The following is a 16,955-nucleotide window of genomic DNA, read 5'->3' as shown; positions in this document are numbered from 1 at the left end:
ATTAGGCTTCTAAAAGAAAATGTATGAAAATATCTTCATGACTGTAGGTAGGCAAAGATTTCTTAGAAAAGACATATAGAAAGTGTGAATAGTCAAAGAATTGATAAATTGAATTTCATCAAAATTAAAGGCTTCTGCACTTCTTTTCGTAAAGAAAATGAAAAAACAAGCTATGGATTGAAAGAAAGTGTGACAAGCATGCTCAGCAATGGGGACTGTCCTTTAATGCTGGTGGGACTTTAAAATTGTCATGAACACTTGGAAATACTGTTTGATAGTTATCTACGGAAGCAAGAAATGTGTATGTCAGATGACTCAGAATTTCACTTCTATATATATATACTCATTAGAAACGCGAGCACTTTTTCACATAAAGATGGGCAAGATTGTTTACTGCAACCTTATTTTCATTAGCAAAAGACTGGAACCAGTTCAGATGTCCATCAACAATAGAAGAGACGAGACGAATGTGGTATACACTTATACAATAGAATACACTGTGTAACAGTGAAAACAATTTAACTGCCCTGAAAATAACTGGATGACTTTCACAGACATACTGTTGCATGAAAGAAGCCAGATACAGAACACACTGTGGTTCCATTAATGTAAAGTTAGCACAAGGCAGAGCTAACCTGTACAGCTTAGTGATACATATTTGGATGGTAAGACTACGAAGAAAAGCAGGAAAGAGATTAACAGAAAGATCGGGTTCATTTGTGAGAAGGAAAGGTTGGTGATTGAATAGGGTGTTTTTTGGGGTGCTAGCAGTGTTCTATCTGTTGACCTAGTGGCTCTGTATGTTTTTGTTTTTTATATACTAACCCACTGTTTCATGTTTTTTTTAGAAATGTGTCTTGTTCACAATAAAAATAGTTTAAAAAGAGAAATATGTAATAGCAAATATAAATGTTAATATCTTACATAATGAAGGTATTTTACAAGATATGTTCAAAACACATAATTTTTAAAATGTGTGTGTCTAGACACATAGACACACACAGAGCAGACACAGAGTAAAAACACAGGAAAGATTCATGTCAGAATGCTAACAATGGACATCTCTGCTTTTTACATAGAATGCATACTATTTTATAACCAAGAAACTCTTCATTAAATATTATTTCATGAAATTAGCACTTGTAGAGGGTGTTGTCCTCTATAGAGAAGACTGATTGGGTTATTTATACTGTGTTGTTCAAGGAAGGATTTAAAGCTGCTTTGTATGCAGTAAATAACATTTTGAGCAAAAGACATGTATGCATTCACATAGAGACACTTCAGGCAATGGTGTGGTTATTAACAAAACATACCTTAGCTGCAGGGAGAATAATGGAAATTACCCAACAATTTTTTAATCCTAGACTGCTTCCTGAATTCAATAGTTCTTTTATATTTCAACACAAAAAAGAACAGCATTTTTATGTAGCTGGTAAAAGGAACCCTGCAGTTTGATTTTTTTTAAAAAGGGAATATTGTCTGAGGCCATGGAATTTGGTCAAAATGCTTGACATCCCATGGCTTCAATTTTCTATGAAAAAAGCAACAATGCCTACCTCGCAGGTTGTCTGGAGTGTAACGTGATATCATATAAATGCTCAAATGGAGGTACTTGTATACCTGCCTTGTAGAACTGATTTCTGGGAAGTGTTGGAAAGGCAGTTTCATTTTGATTGCATAGCGGCGGGGGGTGGTGGGGGTGGGGAGGCTCTCCATTTCAGATTTGTGCGTAGGTGTGTAGGAAGGTGGGAGCGAGGGAGGGTGGATGCATTGCTTTCATAGAAGACCTTCCCTGACCAGTACTCTGCATCATTAACCACGTAGAGCCAGTGTTCCATTGCACTCTTTCACAGACTTAGAGAGGCTGCAGCTTGTAACTGGGAGGTCTCCAAATCTCTTGGTTTGTAGGAGTATCCTACTTCACGTCCCTTTAATTGGTTTACTGCTTTGTGAGTCCCAGAAATAATATTTATTTTGCTCAGAGAATTTTGAGCTCAGTAGGGTGTAGACATTTAAGCTTCCCAGATTCTGTAGCAAAAGGAACTTGAAAATTAAGTAATGGTACTTACTTTTTTATGGTCTTTTTTTCAGAGGTTGGGTATTTGAGAAGAGGAGGAACATAAAATGTGTGGTATCTTCTTCCTTAAGATTCTGTTTTTTTAAGTCTCCACCTGGGAACTTGAGGACTTCCTCCTTGTATGAAAGTTGCATTGCCACAAAGTCTGTGCTCAGCTCTGCTCTTAGTCTCTGCAGCACTCATGAAACCCTCTGATGTTCATTTTCTCTAATATCCTTCAGGTTACTGAGTATCTTAGCTGGATGGATTTGTGGACATGTTAAGTTAAATTTTGAATGGGGAGCTGGTGTATTGCCTTGTCGTATACCTGGCATTTGAAGAGTCCTGAATGCAACGTAAAATGAGGGTACGTAGTACCCCATCAGTATTTAAAGTCTATATGGAAAAATCATATACACCCCCCTGCCCCCCAATTTATGATCTCTGGGCACATCAACTTGGTGACACAGCGACAAGCAGAGGGACAATGTTAAGGAAGCCAAACATAGTACCTACCAGTTTAGAGAATTAGAACTCTTTCCACGTATTGCACCCCATGCACGTGCCGTCATGATGGAGTACCCTTTCTCATTCTGCCTCCATTATGGCTCCTTCTTCCAGGGCACATAGACACCTGGGTGGGTTTGTTTCTTCTTTTTGAAGGTTTAAAAAAAAAAAAAAGGCATATATTATTACTCAGAAGAAGTATGGAGGGTGCTCAGTGCAATTCATGGTTGCTTGAGCAGCTCAACAGTGTTCTCAAGGACCTGGGCTTTTTCCATCGTCTCTGCTGATGCTCATTGTTTCGGCTCTGACCTCGTGCTTGTTTCCCGCTGCTGCAACATGACTGCTACTGCTCATGCAGACACTTACACGTGACTCGGGCAACATTTTACATAGCCAGTCTAGGGGTCCACCGGCTTGCTCTTCTTTTCCCAGACAGCTGCAGGGTGAGGTGCTTAGTCTGGGAGGGCAGCATGGGAAAAAAGACAAAACTGAGTTTTGAAGAGGTTTTAAATAATATATCTTGGGCATTTGTACAAAATAAGTGACTGTATTTTTGAACATGTAAATTTAAAACACGTATACGCTAGTGACGCATATAGGCTCCAAAGCCAATGTAGTCTTGAAATATGTGAGATTCAGTGTGATTTGCTTCACTAGATCCCTAAAAAATATGTTGGTACTTGACAGTGTTCAAATTTTTGCCTTTTGTGTTTTTTTTTTTTTTGCATGTACATGTTGAAAGTCTGTAAGTCAATTACTTAATGTTTCCTTTAATGTTTTTTTAAAATTTTTGATGGCATATTTCTCCTTATGCATGACCTTGGGACATTATAAGATGCTCAGTGAATACTGCTGACTGATTGTGGTACTCAAGATAGACTTTTTAGTTATATATTGTCTTTTTCTCCCCTCTTCTTTGGTTAAAAGCCATATTCCTTGCGAACCTACTGATTGTTGAATTTATTCCAAAACTCCTGCCCTCTTAGCCAGTCAAATCAAACACTGGGAGGTTGCAGTGGGAGAAGGGCAGATGTGGGAAGCCCTTCGTGGCTGTACCACTGAAGACTGTGATGGCTCTCTCCACTTGCCTCTTTCCCTTTGGTATATCAGAATTAACACTCTGGAGGAAAGTAACAAGTAATATACACTGGAGTCAATCAATGTCTCCGTCGCAGTAATACTTTCCTGCTCTTTAAGGTGTGAGGCTTGTTCAGAACACTCTTCTATAAGCTTAGCACATAGAGGAACAAACACATAGTCTGATTGGCAAAAACCCAGCAAATGACATTCAGCCCTATACAGCTTTGTCTTGTCACCCAAACCCAAAGCATTTTGGACCCAGGTCTGTCTGTCTTTGTTACTATGTTAAGTAGATCATTTACTCTATGTCGAGACCAGTTTTTACCTCTTCCTGGAATCTTCTCTCTAAGCCCTCTGGCCATTGAGAAAATGGGTTACTCCATAGGCTGTGTCCACAGCTTCAGCTGAATTGAAATCTAAGCAGTTTTAAAGGTAGTTTCCTGGATAAAGACATGATCTCATCCTCCATTTTTACAGTACCCTCAACTCCTGAACATCTTATCATGCTGAAGTCTTTATTCCTGGGTTTATTTCTCCAGCTGTCTCTTACCCTTCCCATTTTTGATGTCCACATGTACACTTTTGTTTTATTCACAGTTTTGTTTCCTCCTCATTAGTCATTGGTCATTGCTCATTGGTCCCCAACTTGCCTATACAAGCACATTTATTTCCATTATATTTTCTGATACTTAGAGACTAATATTTTGTTTATCACTAAATGGCTAACCTAACTATATTTTGCAGTATAATGAGGAGATGTGTATTTATTGCACATAAATATCTAACATACTGACTTATTCAGTAGCTTATAAAGATTTGGGGTTAATTTTGCCATTTTTTTTTTTTTTTCCCAGAAGTTGGTTGTCAGAAACCCTACCTGGGGCATGTGATTTCCCATGAAGTTCACGCAAGCCAGGAATAATAGGAAGATGTTAGAATTGGCTCTTTCAAAGAACGGTTTCTAGTTTTAAGGGGAAATTGAAAAAAATTGGATTATAATGAGTTTATAATTTTATTCAATCATTACATAGGGCTTTTGAGTTATTGAAACGGTTCTTTAGTAACTATCAGTTTTCCTTGATGAATGTTTATAGTGGTTTTGTTTTTGTTTTTGTTTTTGTTTTCTTGGTAATCTGATAAGAATGAAAAGGAATTAGAAGCCAAATCTATGTTGGTATACGGAAGACGACAACACTGTGGCAGCAAGTAAAGAAATATGGTGTCATTGTTATTTCACACTCTCCAAATTACCTGTGATGAGCTTAAGAGGTTTCATTCATGCATAGAAAATTTTTAATTATTCATAGTGCTTTGGTGTACTATAAAAGTCAAATTATTAACACTGTAATTTGTTCAGATAGCATTTAGTAGGAAAATATATCAGAAATAATTAATTGTTCTGAAGATATGATAAGGTAGATCTATCTACAGAGGGCAATCAAAAAGAGTAGCAGTAGGATATTGATTGCTTTTTAGAGAAAAAAAAAATTCTGTTCCATTTCTCAATGTTAACAATTGTGAGAGGAAAATTCCCACTTGGGAAGAATGTTTTCCAGGTTGCTTCACTGCCAGGTGTTTGACATTGTGTGGAGTCTTAGATGAATAAGGCTTATGGCAGTCTTTGGGAATGACGGACTCCAAGGACCTCGGCTTTCTGCTGTGCAGACCTCTGTTTTCAGCCCTGCTAGTGTCTGTAATAATGTTCCGGTGGTTTCTCAGTGCTACTTCCGGTGAAGGCTAAAGTTTGTTCCCCTGACTCCAAGATAGCTGCGGAAGAGGATATGTGTCCACTAACAAAATAAATTTAGGATGTTGCCAGTATGTGAACTGCACATTCTGCACTGTTCATGGGGTTTCACCCTTACCATTTACTGATGGAAATACACCTTGCCTCCTTTTGGTCTCCTTTAACATAGCTACGTGCTGCAGATAGGATTCATAATCATTCTAAAGTTAAAAAACATCTAAATTGTATGATAGTTTGCTGTGAGGCCATCCATATTTTTTCCTTTCCCTTTTTCTCTCTCCTTGACCTAGCAGCAGGAAGCCTTTGTTTGAGGTGTTCATCTGGAACAACTTTTCCACACTTGTTTTCATGTTCTGTTAGATTACAGGGCAGCAGGCCTACCTTTGAAGCTCCTTTCTCTTTTGTTTCTTTGCCGTGCACTCCAGTAATTAACTTTGTCCTTCTTTTATTTGTTCCAGTCAATCGCAGGCCACTCTGCTGAGCATCTTCTCCCAGGAGTACCAGGTTAGAAGTTTTCTCCTTTGTGAGGGTTGACAGGTGCCTAATTGAATGATGAATGTCCCTTTATTTCTTTGTAATTGAACTGCCAGCTCTCTGATTGGGTTGGAGGATGTTCTCCTTTCCACATCGAGCACCGCCTGCGTCTCAGTGGAGGCCTGCCAAGCCTACCCATCCATCTGTCTAATAACATCTAGCCTTTGCTTATTTGGTGGACCTGTAATAAATTATGCTAAACCATTATTATTCTGACAATAATAATTTCCCTGTGTTGCGTGGTTCCATGTGCTAAATGTTTGCTGACTTGCACTGTCAGTGCCGCTTTCCATTGCTGACAGAGATGATGATAAATGACCATTGCTGGAGTGGCAGAAGGCAAGAGAGGCAGAAAATGGAGTCATTTATCATGAGATGACAGGTGTCAGTCAAGTGGCAAGTCTCTATGGAATTACTTTTTGTAGTTTTCAAATAAGTTGTTTTTAAGCAATGTTCTTCCTGGTTAAAAATGGCAATTGGATTGTAAAACTAGAGTGCAGAGGACTTAGATGGAATTGAATTGAGGGAAAATTAATACAAAGGTTGAAAGAGGGAACAAGTTTTTCTTTGCCCTCTGCAACCCTAAGCAAACTTATTTAGATTCAATTACTGTGACCCCGTTGGCTTTTACATGTATACTGTACCTTGTGGTACAGTCTGAAGACATCCCAGCCAAGCAGCAGGGATTAAAATGCATAGCTTCATAGAGTAGAAGGCAAAAAGACCCACCGCCACCCAGATCCCCAAACTATTATTCAGCTGGCCCTATGTGCTAGACATTGGGATGAAGGAATACGTCATTCTGCTCTTGAACCTGATGTGTGACACAACATAAAGATCTTTTTTGTTTTGTTTCAGAAACATATCAAAAGAACACATGCCAAACATCATACTTCAGAGGCGATCGAAAGTTATTATCAGAGGTATGACCTGCCTGCCCCACTAGAGGGTATCATAGCACCTATTAATTGTAATAATAATTATGAATAAATTAGGTTACTAGATTAATTGTCTGTATAACATTCCAAGGCGTTGTGATATAAGTCTTACTTGAGACTTCAGGTATATCTTTGAGTGATTTCTCAAATGCTATGTTTGAAGAATATGGTGAGACTGTCTTGATTGGGTGTATGTGCGTATACTGTGTAAGAAATCCTTACAGTATTATGAAATCTCAGTTGGCTACTTTAAACTTGCTCTAAGTGTGTATCTTGTATAGACGCGTACGTCAACGTGCACATATCTACATATATGTGTGAAAGTTCTCAAACTAAGTTTTATTTCTTACTTAGATCAGCAAGTCAAAAAATATATTCGAAAATAAGATTGAATTTGGTTGCACCTCTATTTGCATTTGGTTGCACACTCATAGGTACTGGGCTTGCCATTTTAGAATTAAAAAAAGACATGTCAAGTAAGGACGTATGACGATGTGTAATATACAACTGTCACATTTTAAGTGGGGTTTTGTATTTTAAAAAGAAAATCTGGGTATTAAATCAACAACGTAGTGTCCAGGGGATACTTTAATTTCAGCCTAGTTTATTATAAATAGTTTTCAACTTCTCTTCTAAAACAGAATCTTTAAAATATCTCTTTTAAAAAGATTCTAAAAAGGTTATTGTCTTTGTGATATGACTGAATAATTTACAACCATAAATGGTAATGGATTGCATTAGAATCGTTGGCTGGTTTCTTAAATATTTCAAGGACATATTGGAAAGGAAAACTGTCTGAAATATGCTCTTAAGGTATTACACTTAAGATTGACAGATCAACGTGTCTGTGGTGAGAGTGACACCACCAATTTTAGACAAATGATTTTATGCACGAATATTTTATGAATGAAATGAATATCTAGATTCAATGTTGGTATCATGTTTCTGTAAAGTCATTTTTTAAGAACTGAGAAGTGTTTATTAAAAAGTTATTGAAGTTATCCTTTTAAAAAATTACACACTATACCATGTATTAGAGTTATGTTCAGTGTTCAGTAGTGGCATCCACTAAAGATACACACACCGCATGCATACACACACTTTTGTGTCTAGGAGAATTCCCCTCTAAACAAGTCTTTGTAAAGTTTGAGTTGATTTTTTTCAACAATTATACCCTCCTCAGTGACACCAACAGTTAACGTTAGAACCTTAATCATCAATAAAAACTGAAGAATGGCTCCCAAAGTGCTATGAAGTCAGCAAGTGCTTTGGAATCCAGTTGGAATCCATACTCTCCAAAGGAAGACTGGACAGTTACTTCCATGTCAAAAAGTACATTTTTGTTTGTAAAAGTTACTGTCTTAGGCCATCATATAAAAGTACGACATGTCCAGTCTTTAAAGCCTTGTTGACATAAGCAGTAGAAAATAGAGCATTCCCTAGAAATTTGGAGATCCACCAGTAGGCTGCGGGGCTGTCCTCTGACGATCATTTTCATTGTTGTAAAAGGCCATTTTAATTAGATGATTGCTGAGATCTCTAAGTGCTGCTTTTTAACATTTAGCTTCATTTAAAAGTACATTTAATTATCAAAGTATGAACATGTTGTATTGGATTATCTGAGTCACTCAAGCCAGAAATAAAAGTCTTCCCTGTAAATATGGTTACTCAGTGATGCACAGTTGAGTGAGCAATAATGAGAATATATTTGTATTTCTTTAAATTATTTAAACGTGAGAATCTCAGTTGTTTCAAGGAGTCACAACATTTTGAAACAAAACTGTGAGATTTGGGATATAATGGACAGACTAATAAGAAAGCAGCCTCACCAGTTTCTTACTTTACCCCCCTGCTTCCTGACTTTCTGCCCTGTACTCTGTGCTTGGAGATGGGCTATATTGTCACCTTTCAGACATATTGACCGTACAGGCCCCTTGTCAATGTGATGGTTAAATGTCCCTGTATTCTCTGAGGTAAATTGGCCTTAAATGATTTCTGTTTTCCAGTTGATTGTGATAAAGGCAAATTGTGTTATATCAAGACATATTTAAGCAGTTTGACAATGTTAACACTTTCTTTGATTCCTTTTCTTTGAAAAAAGTAATACTCGCACATTATAGAAATTAAACACATTTGTGATGGTCTCAAAAGGAATGAGTGATTGCCCATAATTGTGGCAGCCAGAGATAACCACAGTGGTATTTTTCATTCTAGCCTTTTGTCAATCCATTTTCATATAGATGAGGTCATACTGTATATGCTATTGTGAATCCTGAATTTTATACTTAGAAAAATGTTTATGACATAATATTACTCTGTAGAGAGCTTTTTGCAAACATTTTATTGATTGCATTACCTCATCATGTGAAAGTGTCGAAATTTACTGAATTATAACTCTGTTGAACATATATGTTTTCAGTGTTGTAATATAAAAATAATACCGTGGTAAACATTTTGGTACGTAAGTATTTGCATTTTGGATTAGTTTTCTAAGATTTCTATATATGTAATTACTGGTACAATGAGCATATAAGGATTTTATTTTATGTTCCCAAATTACTGTCTACAAAGATTGTGATGGCTTCCTACTAGCACTGTCAGAGAATTTCTGTGTCTCTGCATTCTTGCTAGTGTTGAGATGATCTCAATTCAGAATTTGAAGTCTGTATTTATAAGCCATATAATAATCCACCGTGTGATTCCATCATGGTTAACTGAAAATTCAAAGTATCCAAATATCAGCCGACAATATTTTCTCAAGCTTTTGAATTATTGAGGAAATTTCCTCAATTCTTCATGTTGTGTATGTGCAGACACAGCTTCTGTGTTCATTTTGAAAACAACTCCGTTCTTTCTCCCTGTGTGAACGGCATGTTATTTCCAAACAGAAAACATACCTGGCAAAATTTATTTCGTTCCATCTAAATTGTTGCACATGGGCTTGGTGTGCACTCGCAGAGACACATTCACCAGTGGTCATATTTGCAAGTCCCCATCAGTAGCAAGGTTCAGAAATGTTGTCTCCTTTCTTTTCCCTTCTCCCAGCACACACTGTTTGAGGGCCAGCTGTATGAGCTTTAGAGAATTAGATCAATTGAATTTCATTCAGCTGTTCACATGGAAAAAAGGCTAGCTCAACTATGTTATCGACATTATTTGACATAAATAGTTTCTGAAAATTTGAACCATTTTTTTAATTTAATTAGCACAATTTACTTCGCACTCCCTGTGTCTCATCTACTATGCCAGGAATCAAGGATACAGGTGTGCATAAGACATGGTGCCTGCCCTCAACTGCTCTGTTTTAGTGGGAAAACAGCTGCATGGGTGGAAATGGGCTCCAGAAATTTTAAAGGTAGAATCAACAAAGGTGACACTCAGCCGTAAGCTTCGGATAGAATTTTGGTAGGTTTTGAAGTTCTACCACTGTAATTATTATTATGAAAATAATAAAGATCAAATAACTTTGCCTTTAATATTTTAAATCTGTACATGTTATTTTAATCTTAGATGCTAATGAATCTTTCACACTCAAAGAAACATAAAGTGGACCTTCTACGAAGATCTTGGGAGGATGGTTTCACCCACAAGATAAACACTTCTTGGTCCTCCTCTGGCAAAGCTAGAGGATGACACATCGCTTCTGTGCAAAGTAGTTTTAATTTGCAAATAGGTATTAGGAAGATGGCCCAGGTCACCTTAATGTGGTATTCAGAATCCCATCCTTTTATCTCAATTATAATGCAGCTCTTTGCTAAGGATCTGTTGGATGAAGGTTCAGCATCTGTTTGTGTAGGTCTCTCTCGAAGAGGTTCCTGTCTAAGTGGAGAGAGAAACATACCATTATAAAGGTATGAAAAGTCTACACTGCACGTTTGCACAAGATACTTTGGGGAGGCAGAGAAGGGTAGCACTAGGAATTTCTGATCATGTCCTTACTGAATGTTTTCTGTAATTAGCATGCCCCTGTGATGGCATATCGAAACATTTGAATAAAATGTGTCACTTGAGGACAGTTAAAGTTCCCAGAAAGGACAACTACAACTTCAAAGTAATTTTCACTTGATTTCTTTTCCCCGGTACTCCTGAAGTGCTGCAGGATAGAGTTAGGAAACAGGCTGGAGAATAAATATGGTCAGAATCATCTCCACCCTTTTCAACATATGAAGGCACCTCAGTAGACCTTGGCAGATAGGGTTCCATTTCAGACCTTTACTGTTTACTGGTTGAGGGAGCCCAGATGGGTTACATCAGTACCCTGGGGGTTTTGTTTCTTGGCAACTAGGTCGCGTAAGCCCATAATTAGGAATGTCCACTGTATTAAGAGTGAACATGTTTCTATACAGATATAGTGGGTTATAGTTTGACCATCTCCTGTTTCTTTAAACCTAATGGACGTTCTCCATTGGTCATTACCAGGATAATGGTTAATGCAGCATTTAGATAAAACATATAATTTTGAGTCCAAACAGTTCTCTGGCATAGGCAGTGGTCTGAGGTCTAGCTGTTCTTTGTCATTATTCCCTATCAGCTCTCAAAGCTCTGCTGTGGTCACACTAGAACCTTTCCCGGTCCTCAGACAGCCCAGGCATATTCCTGACTTTGCACTTAGGGTTCTCTTGCTGAGAATATTCTTCCTCCCATGGCCTGCTGCTTTCTTTCTTAGGAGCCTCTACCTAAGTGTCACTTCCTTAGAGATGGGCATTCTGACCAACCCATCTAAGTTTACATTTTATCGTAGTATATAACATTAAATTATTACATTATATTATTTCTGTGTTCTCATTGTTTGTCTCTCCACTGAAATATAATCTCTGTGATGGCAGGAACCATGGACGTTTTGTTCCCGGCTGCTTCCTCAGAACCTGGAATAGGCCCCAACATGAGTTATCTCTCACAAGTATTTGTGGGATAAATGAATGTTAGGTAGAAAGTTATAAAGATATCCTAATACCAGTGTAGGGTTAACTAATCTGACCCGAAATCTGAACCCTTAAAGAATGTGCGTGTTTGGTGGTTATGAATACTGGATTAGTTGGTCATACTTGACTGAACTGTTTTGGTTGTTCCTTGAGCAGGCCTGTGAGTGCAATGAAATTGTGAGTTGCGTGACATTCTGAGCTAAACTGTTTCCCAGAGACCTTTCTCTAAACTGCATTTGCTACCTTTTTTTTTTTTGTCTTTTTTTCTGAAAGTGCTTATTTCACAATTAGATTCCTAAATAATTTTTTCAAGAAAGTCCCCAATATATGGGAAATGAACTTACTAAATTTATTTTGAAGTTTTAATGATCCTGAGACTCCCTACCTTGAATAATTTGCTTTTATTCCATTTATTTTATAGAAAAATCATACATCTTCACAAACATATTTGTGAAATAACATAATTTAGTATATTCTTATGTTAGTTATATGGGAGGTCTCATATGTTGAGTTTGATTTCTACTATCAAACAAATATTGTTAATTTATTCACTCAAATGGCATATTCTAGAGAAAATATCCATACCTAATTCTCTTCTCTTGTCCAATATGGCTGTTGAAAGTTATTAAATCAGTCATTTATTGAAGAAAAAAATATATGTGTATAATGCAATCACCTATTATAAGCCAAGAACTGTTCTAGGCGTAATAAATTGAATAAAATACAATTCCTCTATTCTCTTTGGGCTTTCACCCTTACACTGGGGAATGGGTTGAGGTAAACAAGTAACTAGGCAGATACAATATGCTCTGTTAAGTAATGGAGAGATGTACAAGGAGCTCATCGATTGTACCTTGGGACACCTAACTTACTCCTAGCTTGTGGTAGATTGAAGACAGTTAAATGTAAGCTGAATCATGAGTTCTCCAGGTGAAGGCTGGAGTGCAGAACAATGACTAGAGATGAAGCTGGCCAAGCACAGTAGGTGGGAACCAGATCATGAAGACATTTACAAGAGGTCTTGAGTGATTATAATTTAATCTTGAGATTTAATGTGGGAAAATGGCACATCCAAAGTTTTATTTACAAATAAAATCATTCTGGCTTCCATGTCTAGGATGGATTTGGAGAGGTTTTGTTGTTGTTGTTGTTGTTGTTGTTGTTGTTATTTTTTTAGCTAGGTTAGGGAATGGGAGGGATAGAGGTTATGACGGAAATGCAGGGCAGATAAGGTGATGGCTTGTATTGCCTAACAAGGTGTGCTGACCCACCGATGACAAGTCTGTTCCATTTGTTTCTTAATAAGGTGTCAGCAGTGCTGTGAAACAAAATAAAAAGGTGTGATGGGTGCATGGATGCCTTTTTTTCAAACCATAAGAGCAAACTTATTTCCTTTCCATAACGTGATTGAGGTATAATAGAGCCAGGGTGTTAGGGACAGTTCTTTTTGAAATCGCTTCCTTGTCCCATGTTAGGAGATGAAAACAAGGGAGACCGATGCGCTCATACTTCGTGCCCCGAACTTCAGTTAGTTAGTTGCCAGTGGTTTTGAGGTGAGTTGTTTTTGTTTTCCTTTTCCCTTTAATGCTTTCCTATGACAGTAACATACTTTAACTAGAGTTGAGCGTGGCATTTGCCCAGGAGAAACGTGTACACACAGGGGATGCTGACAAGTCTATGCTGGCCTTTTCTTGTCACTACATTACCACTTGGCTTTGTCTGTCTAGGTACCTGAATGGAGTGGGAAGAAATGGAGCTGCCCCAGTGCTCCTGGAGCTGGCCAATGAGGTAATGTTATTGTTACTATTTTACTTAAACCTGCCGAAAACCTAAGGGGCCTATCTAGAGTAGCTTTGCTTAGAATTATAATTAACCTTAAAAAAAAAGAGATTTTGAGGTGCATTAGACACTTAAATTGCTCCCCGGTCTCTTTGTAGTTTTAATAATTGGACAAAGAACTTCATATATTAATAAGTCAGTTCACATAATTAGTCTCCTTCTTTTAAGGCAAATGTATAAACAGCTTCTTGGTTTCTTTGCGGGAAATTTCAACCAAACAGCTCAAGACATGCTCGTCTCTGGATGTGTTGTCTTAATTTAGTGTGAGAAATACCTTGTAAAGTGAAGAGATGTATGGCCGAGAAAATCTGTGCTATTATGAAAATAAAGAGAGACATTGTTTACTTAAAACTGTAATGTTTACTTGATTTTTTTTTTGTTAGCAAACTTTTATAATGATAAAAGATACATGCCTTATACAAAAGTCTCTTTATATGAAGAAGCATACTGTTGTTCGTAACACCAAATATAAAGTGATTTATTGAACTTACTTGTTAACTCTGATCTCTTTCTGTTTGGGGAAACAAATAATAGTCTTACATTTAGAAAAGGAAACCCTAAAGATTTCCCATGAATGAAGAAGCTGTGAGAAGCTCATAATAGTGGCCGAGAGCATACCAAAGAATAAAATATTTAATTCCTAAACTTTGAAATATTTATCTGCTGTAATGAGAGCAATACAAGATTTAGTCTCACTTGGAGCTGCTTATGCAAACCTCACAGGGGCGGAATGCAGTGTGCAGTGGTTTTGTGTTGTGTTATAATGGGCAACATAGCAGCAAGGCAGAGAATGCATGTGTGCATTAAAGATGACTCAGTGCTGCACGCATTAAGTGCTGTGGCAGCAGCGAGTTGTACTTGCTACATGGGCAAGGAAGGATGGCTTCTCTCGCAGTTTCTGTCTGCTCTGCACCACCACAGTCAGCAAATGAGCAATTACCTATCATTTACTAGAAGGTTTTAATAGTTGAGGCAGTGTCTACACAATCTGATAGGATAGTTAACATATAAAATGCACTTCTCTTCCTTGCAAACCATACTTTTTCTGTTTCTAAAGCAAGGTGGTTTTTAAATGTCTTCAGACTTGTTTGTTACGAGTTGATTCTATTCACAACTTGAGGTATCTGTGCTGTAACTAGGAATTCAGTGATCGTCCCTTATGAAAAGAAAGAGTGAGCTAACAGCGTCTAGAAATAACATGATGCAAGCATGGTACTCATTGTTATAGATGACGATACTGCTGGCATACATAAGTTTTACATAGTAGCAGTTTACATTCATTTGAATGTTTAGTGGATATTTCCATTGAGCCTTGCTTATCTGGCTGACCTCAAGTTCCATCTTCTAGTATTACGGAAAATTTTTAGCCACTAACACATTTTTCTCCTGTATCGGTAAAGCTGTTATTTACCATGAATATATAGAATACTTAGCCAAAGAAAATAAAGAGTCGTTAAAGACTTTTTTTTTTCCTCTCTCCCTTGGCTGCAGATTAGTACAGAGATAATAGCACTTTCTGATTGACTGCTACCGCATTAGGGAAATTTGGGAATAACTCGGACCAGATTATGGCTTCTAAACAACCAAGCTGCCATTTTTATATGACAGTTAAGGCTTAAAGGACATATGCTTGCATCTGGTGACAATTGATGTGATGGTAATGCTTTACGAGTCAATATATATTTAATCAGTGGAAACTGTAAAAATTGATGAGAAATATATGACATTACAGTGCGTAGTAGCTCTCTTAAACAGGCGCACTGTATTGTTGACTTGGGCAGGGACTCGATGTGGTCATCGTCGATTTTACAAATATCTTAATACTAATTTTCCTATTTCAAGGCTAGAAATGACCATTTTAGGAAATCTCATTTTGTTAGTAATAATAAGATCAGTCATTCTGTTCTCTCCACACAAATATTTTCAAGTGAGATTTGAAGCACTATGAATTTTACTTACATGCTAAATTCTGACATGAAGCATGATTGCCCTATTTCAGAGAAAGATGGACACATGATTAATATGAAAATTAGGGAGATGCAAGTACCTGAACTAATAAGGTAGTCCTTATTCAGGCTGGACTACCTTCAGTAATTTCACCATTTTTCATGTGTCAGCTCTGATGTGGGTTACTAGGAATAAGCAGCTTCGTGGAAAGCATTTCTTTCTACTTGGGGAATTTAAGGGCATCCAAGTACATACATATTTGAAAAAACTGTTCATACAAATGAAGCCAGCCTTTTTGTCTAGTTACTAAATCAAGATAAAATTTTGGTATGAACACAGAACTTGAAAAACTGTCAAGAAATTTCATGGTTATAATATAGGAGGAACATTTGCTATCTACACCTAACATAAAAAGGCTCGTTTTAGGGGAGCGTTAGTGCTCTTGAAAAATACACGCCTGTTTTCTGGTGAAATTAAATCAATGGTTAATAAAAGATCTGAGAACCAAAAAGAAAACAGTATGTTTCCAAATGAGTAGATGCATTTTTAGCTAATTAAAATGACTGTTGGATTGAGTATTCCTGTTTTCTGTTTGATCCTATAGAATAAAAGTTATCTCCTTGGGTTCTTTATTCACTAAATTGATAGGTAACATTTCAGATAAGCCTAAGGATGGTGATCTTACAGTACAGGGATTGTTGTTTGTTATTGTTAACATCTCTACAGTATTGAATGAGATATTAACCAAGACATTTTATATGTAAGGAACACTTATACCAAAACTTTGGTTAAGTCTTTAAAGATAAAATAAACTGAAATCAGTAAAATCCGTATTTTTAATGGCAAAGGACATTTAAGACAATTTCTGAAAACCATCACTAGCCGAAGGGTTTATTTATTTATTTTTTTTGAAATTTCATTCGAAACAATGTAAACATTTCATTGGAAGGAAATGTTTACCAGTGGGAAAAAAGTGAGGAGAGGTGAGAACAGTCCATTTCACTGTTTTCAATGAACATTCTTTCCAAGTCGTTCCATCCTTTTGCTCCAATCTTATACTCAGTAGATTTGACCCACGTACCATTTTCAACAGCACAGATCATACTTGTTATAATTTTGTTATGATGGGAGCCACCAAGAGTGGGAAAGATTTTAATGAATGATGTTTGCTGTGGTTGATTAAAATCAGCTTAATCTTCAGTGTTGACAAAATACTGGAATATCAACTGCTTGCACAACTTGACAGTTTTAATTTTCTACTTCTGTTTTATAAAGGTGGACTATGCACCCTCATTAATGGCTCGGATTATACTAGAGAGGTTTCTACAAGAGCACGAAGAAACTCCACGTGAGTTACCTTTTTTCTTTTTTCTAGTGGTACCCTT

General features: G+C 37.1%; 1 protein-coding gene across 8 annotated transcripts in view; it reads left to right on the top strand.

Annotated features, from left to right (window-relative positions):
- Nucleotides 1-16,955, top strand: part of CDIN1 (CDAN1 interacting nuclease 1) — a 282,241-nt gene that overhangs the window by 44,518 nt on the left and 220,768 nt on the right. For 6 of the 8 annotated variants that reach the window (XM_053224198.1, XM_027066891.2, XM_053224194.1 and 3 more), the window contains exons 2-5: nt 5,849-5,894; nt 6,783-6,847; nt 13,512-13,572; nt 16,846-16,918. In XM_053224198.1, coding sequence (XP_053080173.1) covers nt 5,849-5,894; nt 6,783-6,847; nt 13,512-13,572; nt 16,846-16,918 — 245 coding nt within the window. The remainder of the gene's footprint in view (nt 1-5,848; nt 5,895-6,782; nt 6,848-13,511; nt 13,573-16,845; nt 16,919-16,955) is intronic. The other 2 variants (XM_053224197.1, XM_015066408.3) reach the window with 1 other exon arrangement.

The sequence above is a fragment of the Acinonyx jubatus genome, chromosome B3 (genome assembly GCF_027475565.1).
Source record: "Acinonyx jubatus isolate Ajub_Pintada_27869175 chromosome B3, VMU_Ajub_asm_v1.0, whole genome shotgun sequence".
Taxonomy (NCBI): domain Eukaryota; kingdom Metazoa; phylum Chordata; class Mammalia; order Carnivora; family Felidae; genus Acinonyx; species Acinonyx jubatus.
The sequence above is the reverse complement of the archived record's forward strand: the minus strand, read 5'-3'. Positions and strand labels throughout refer to the sequence as shown.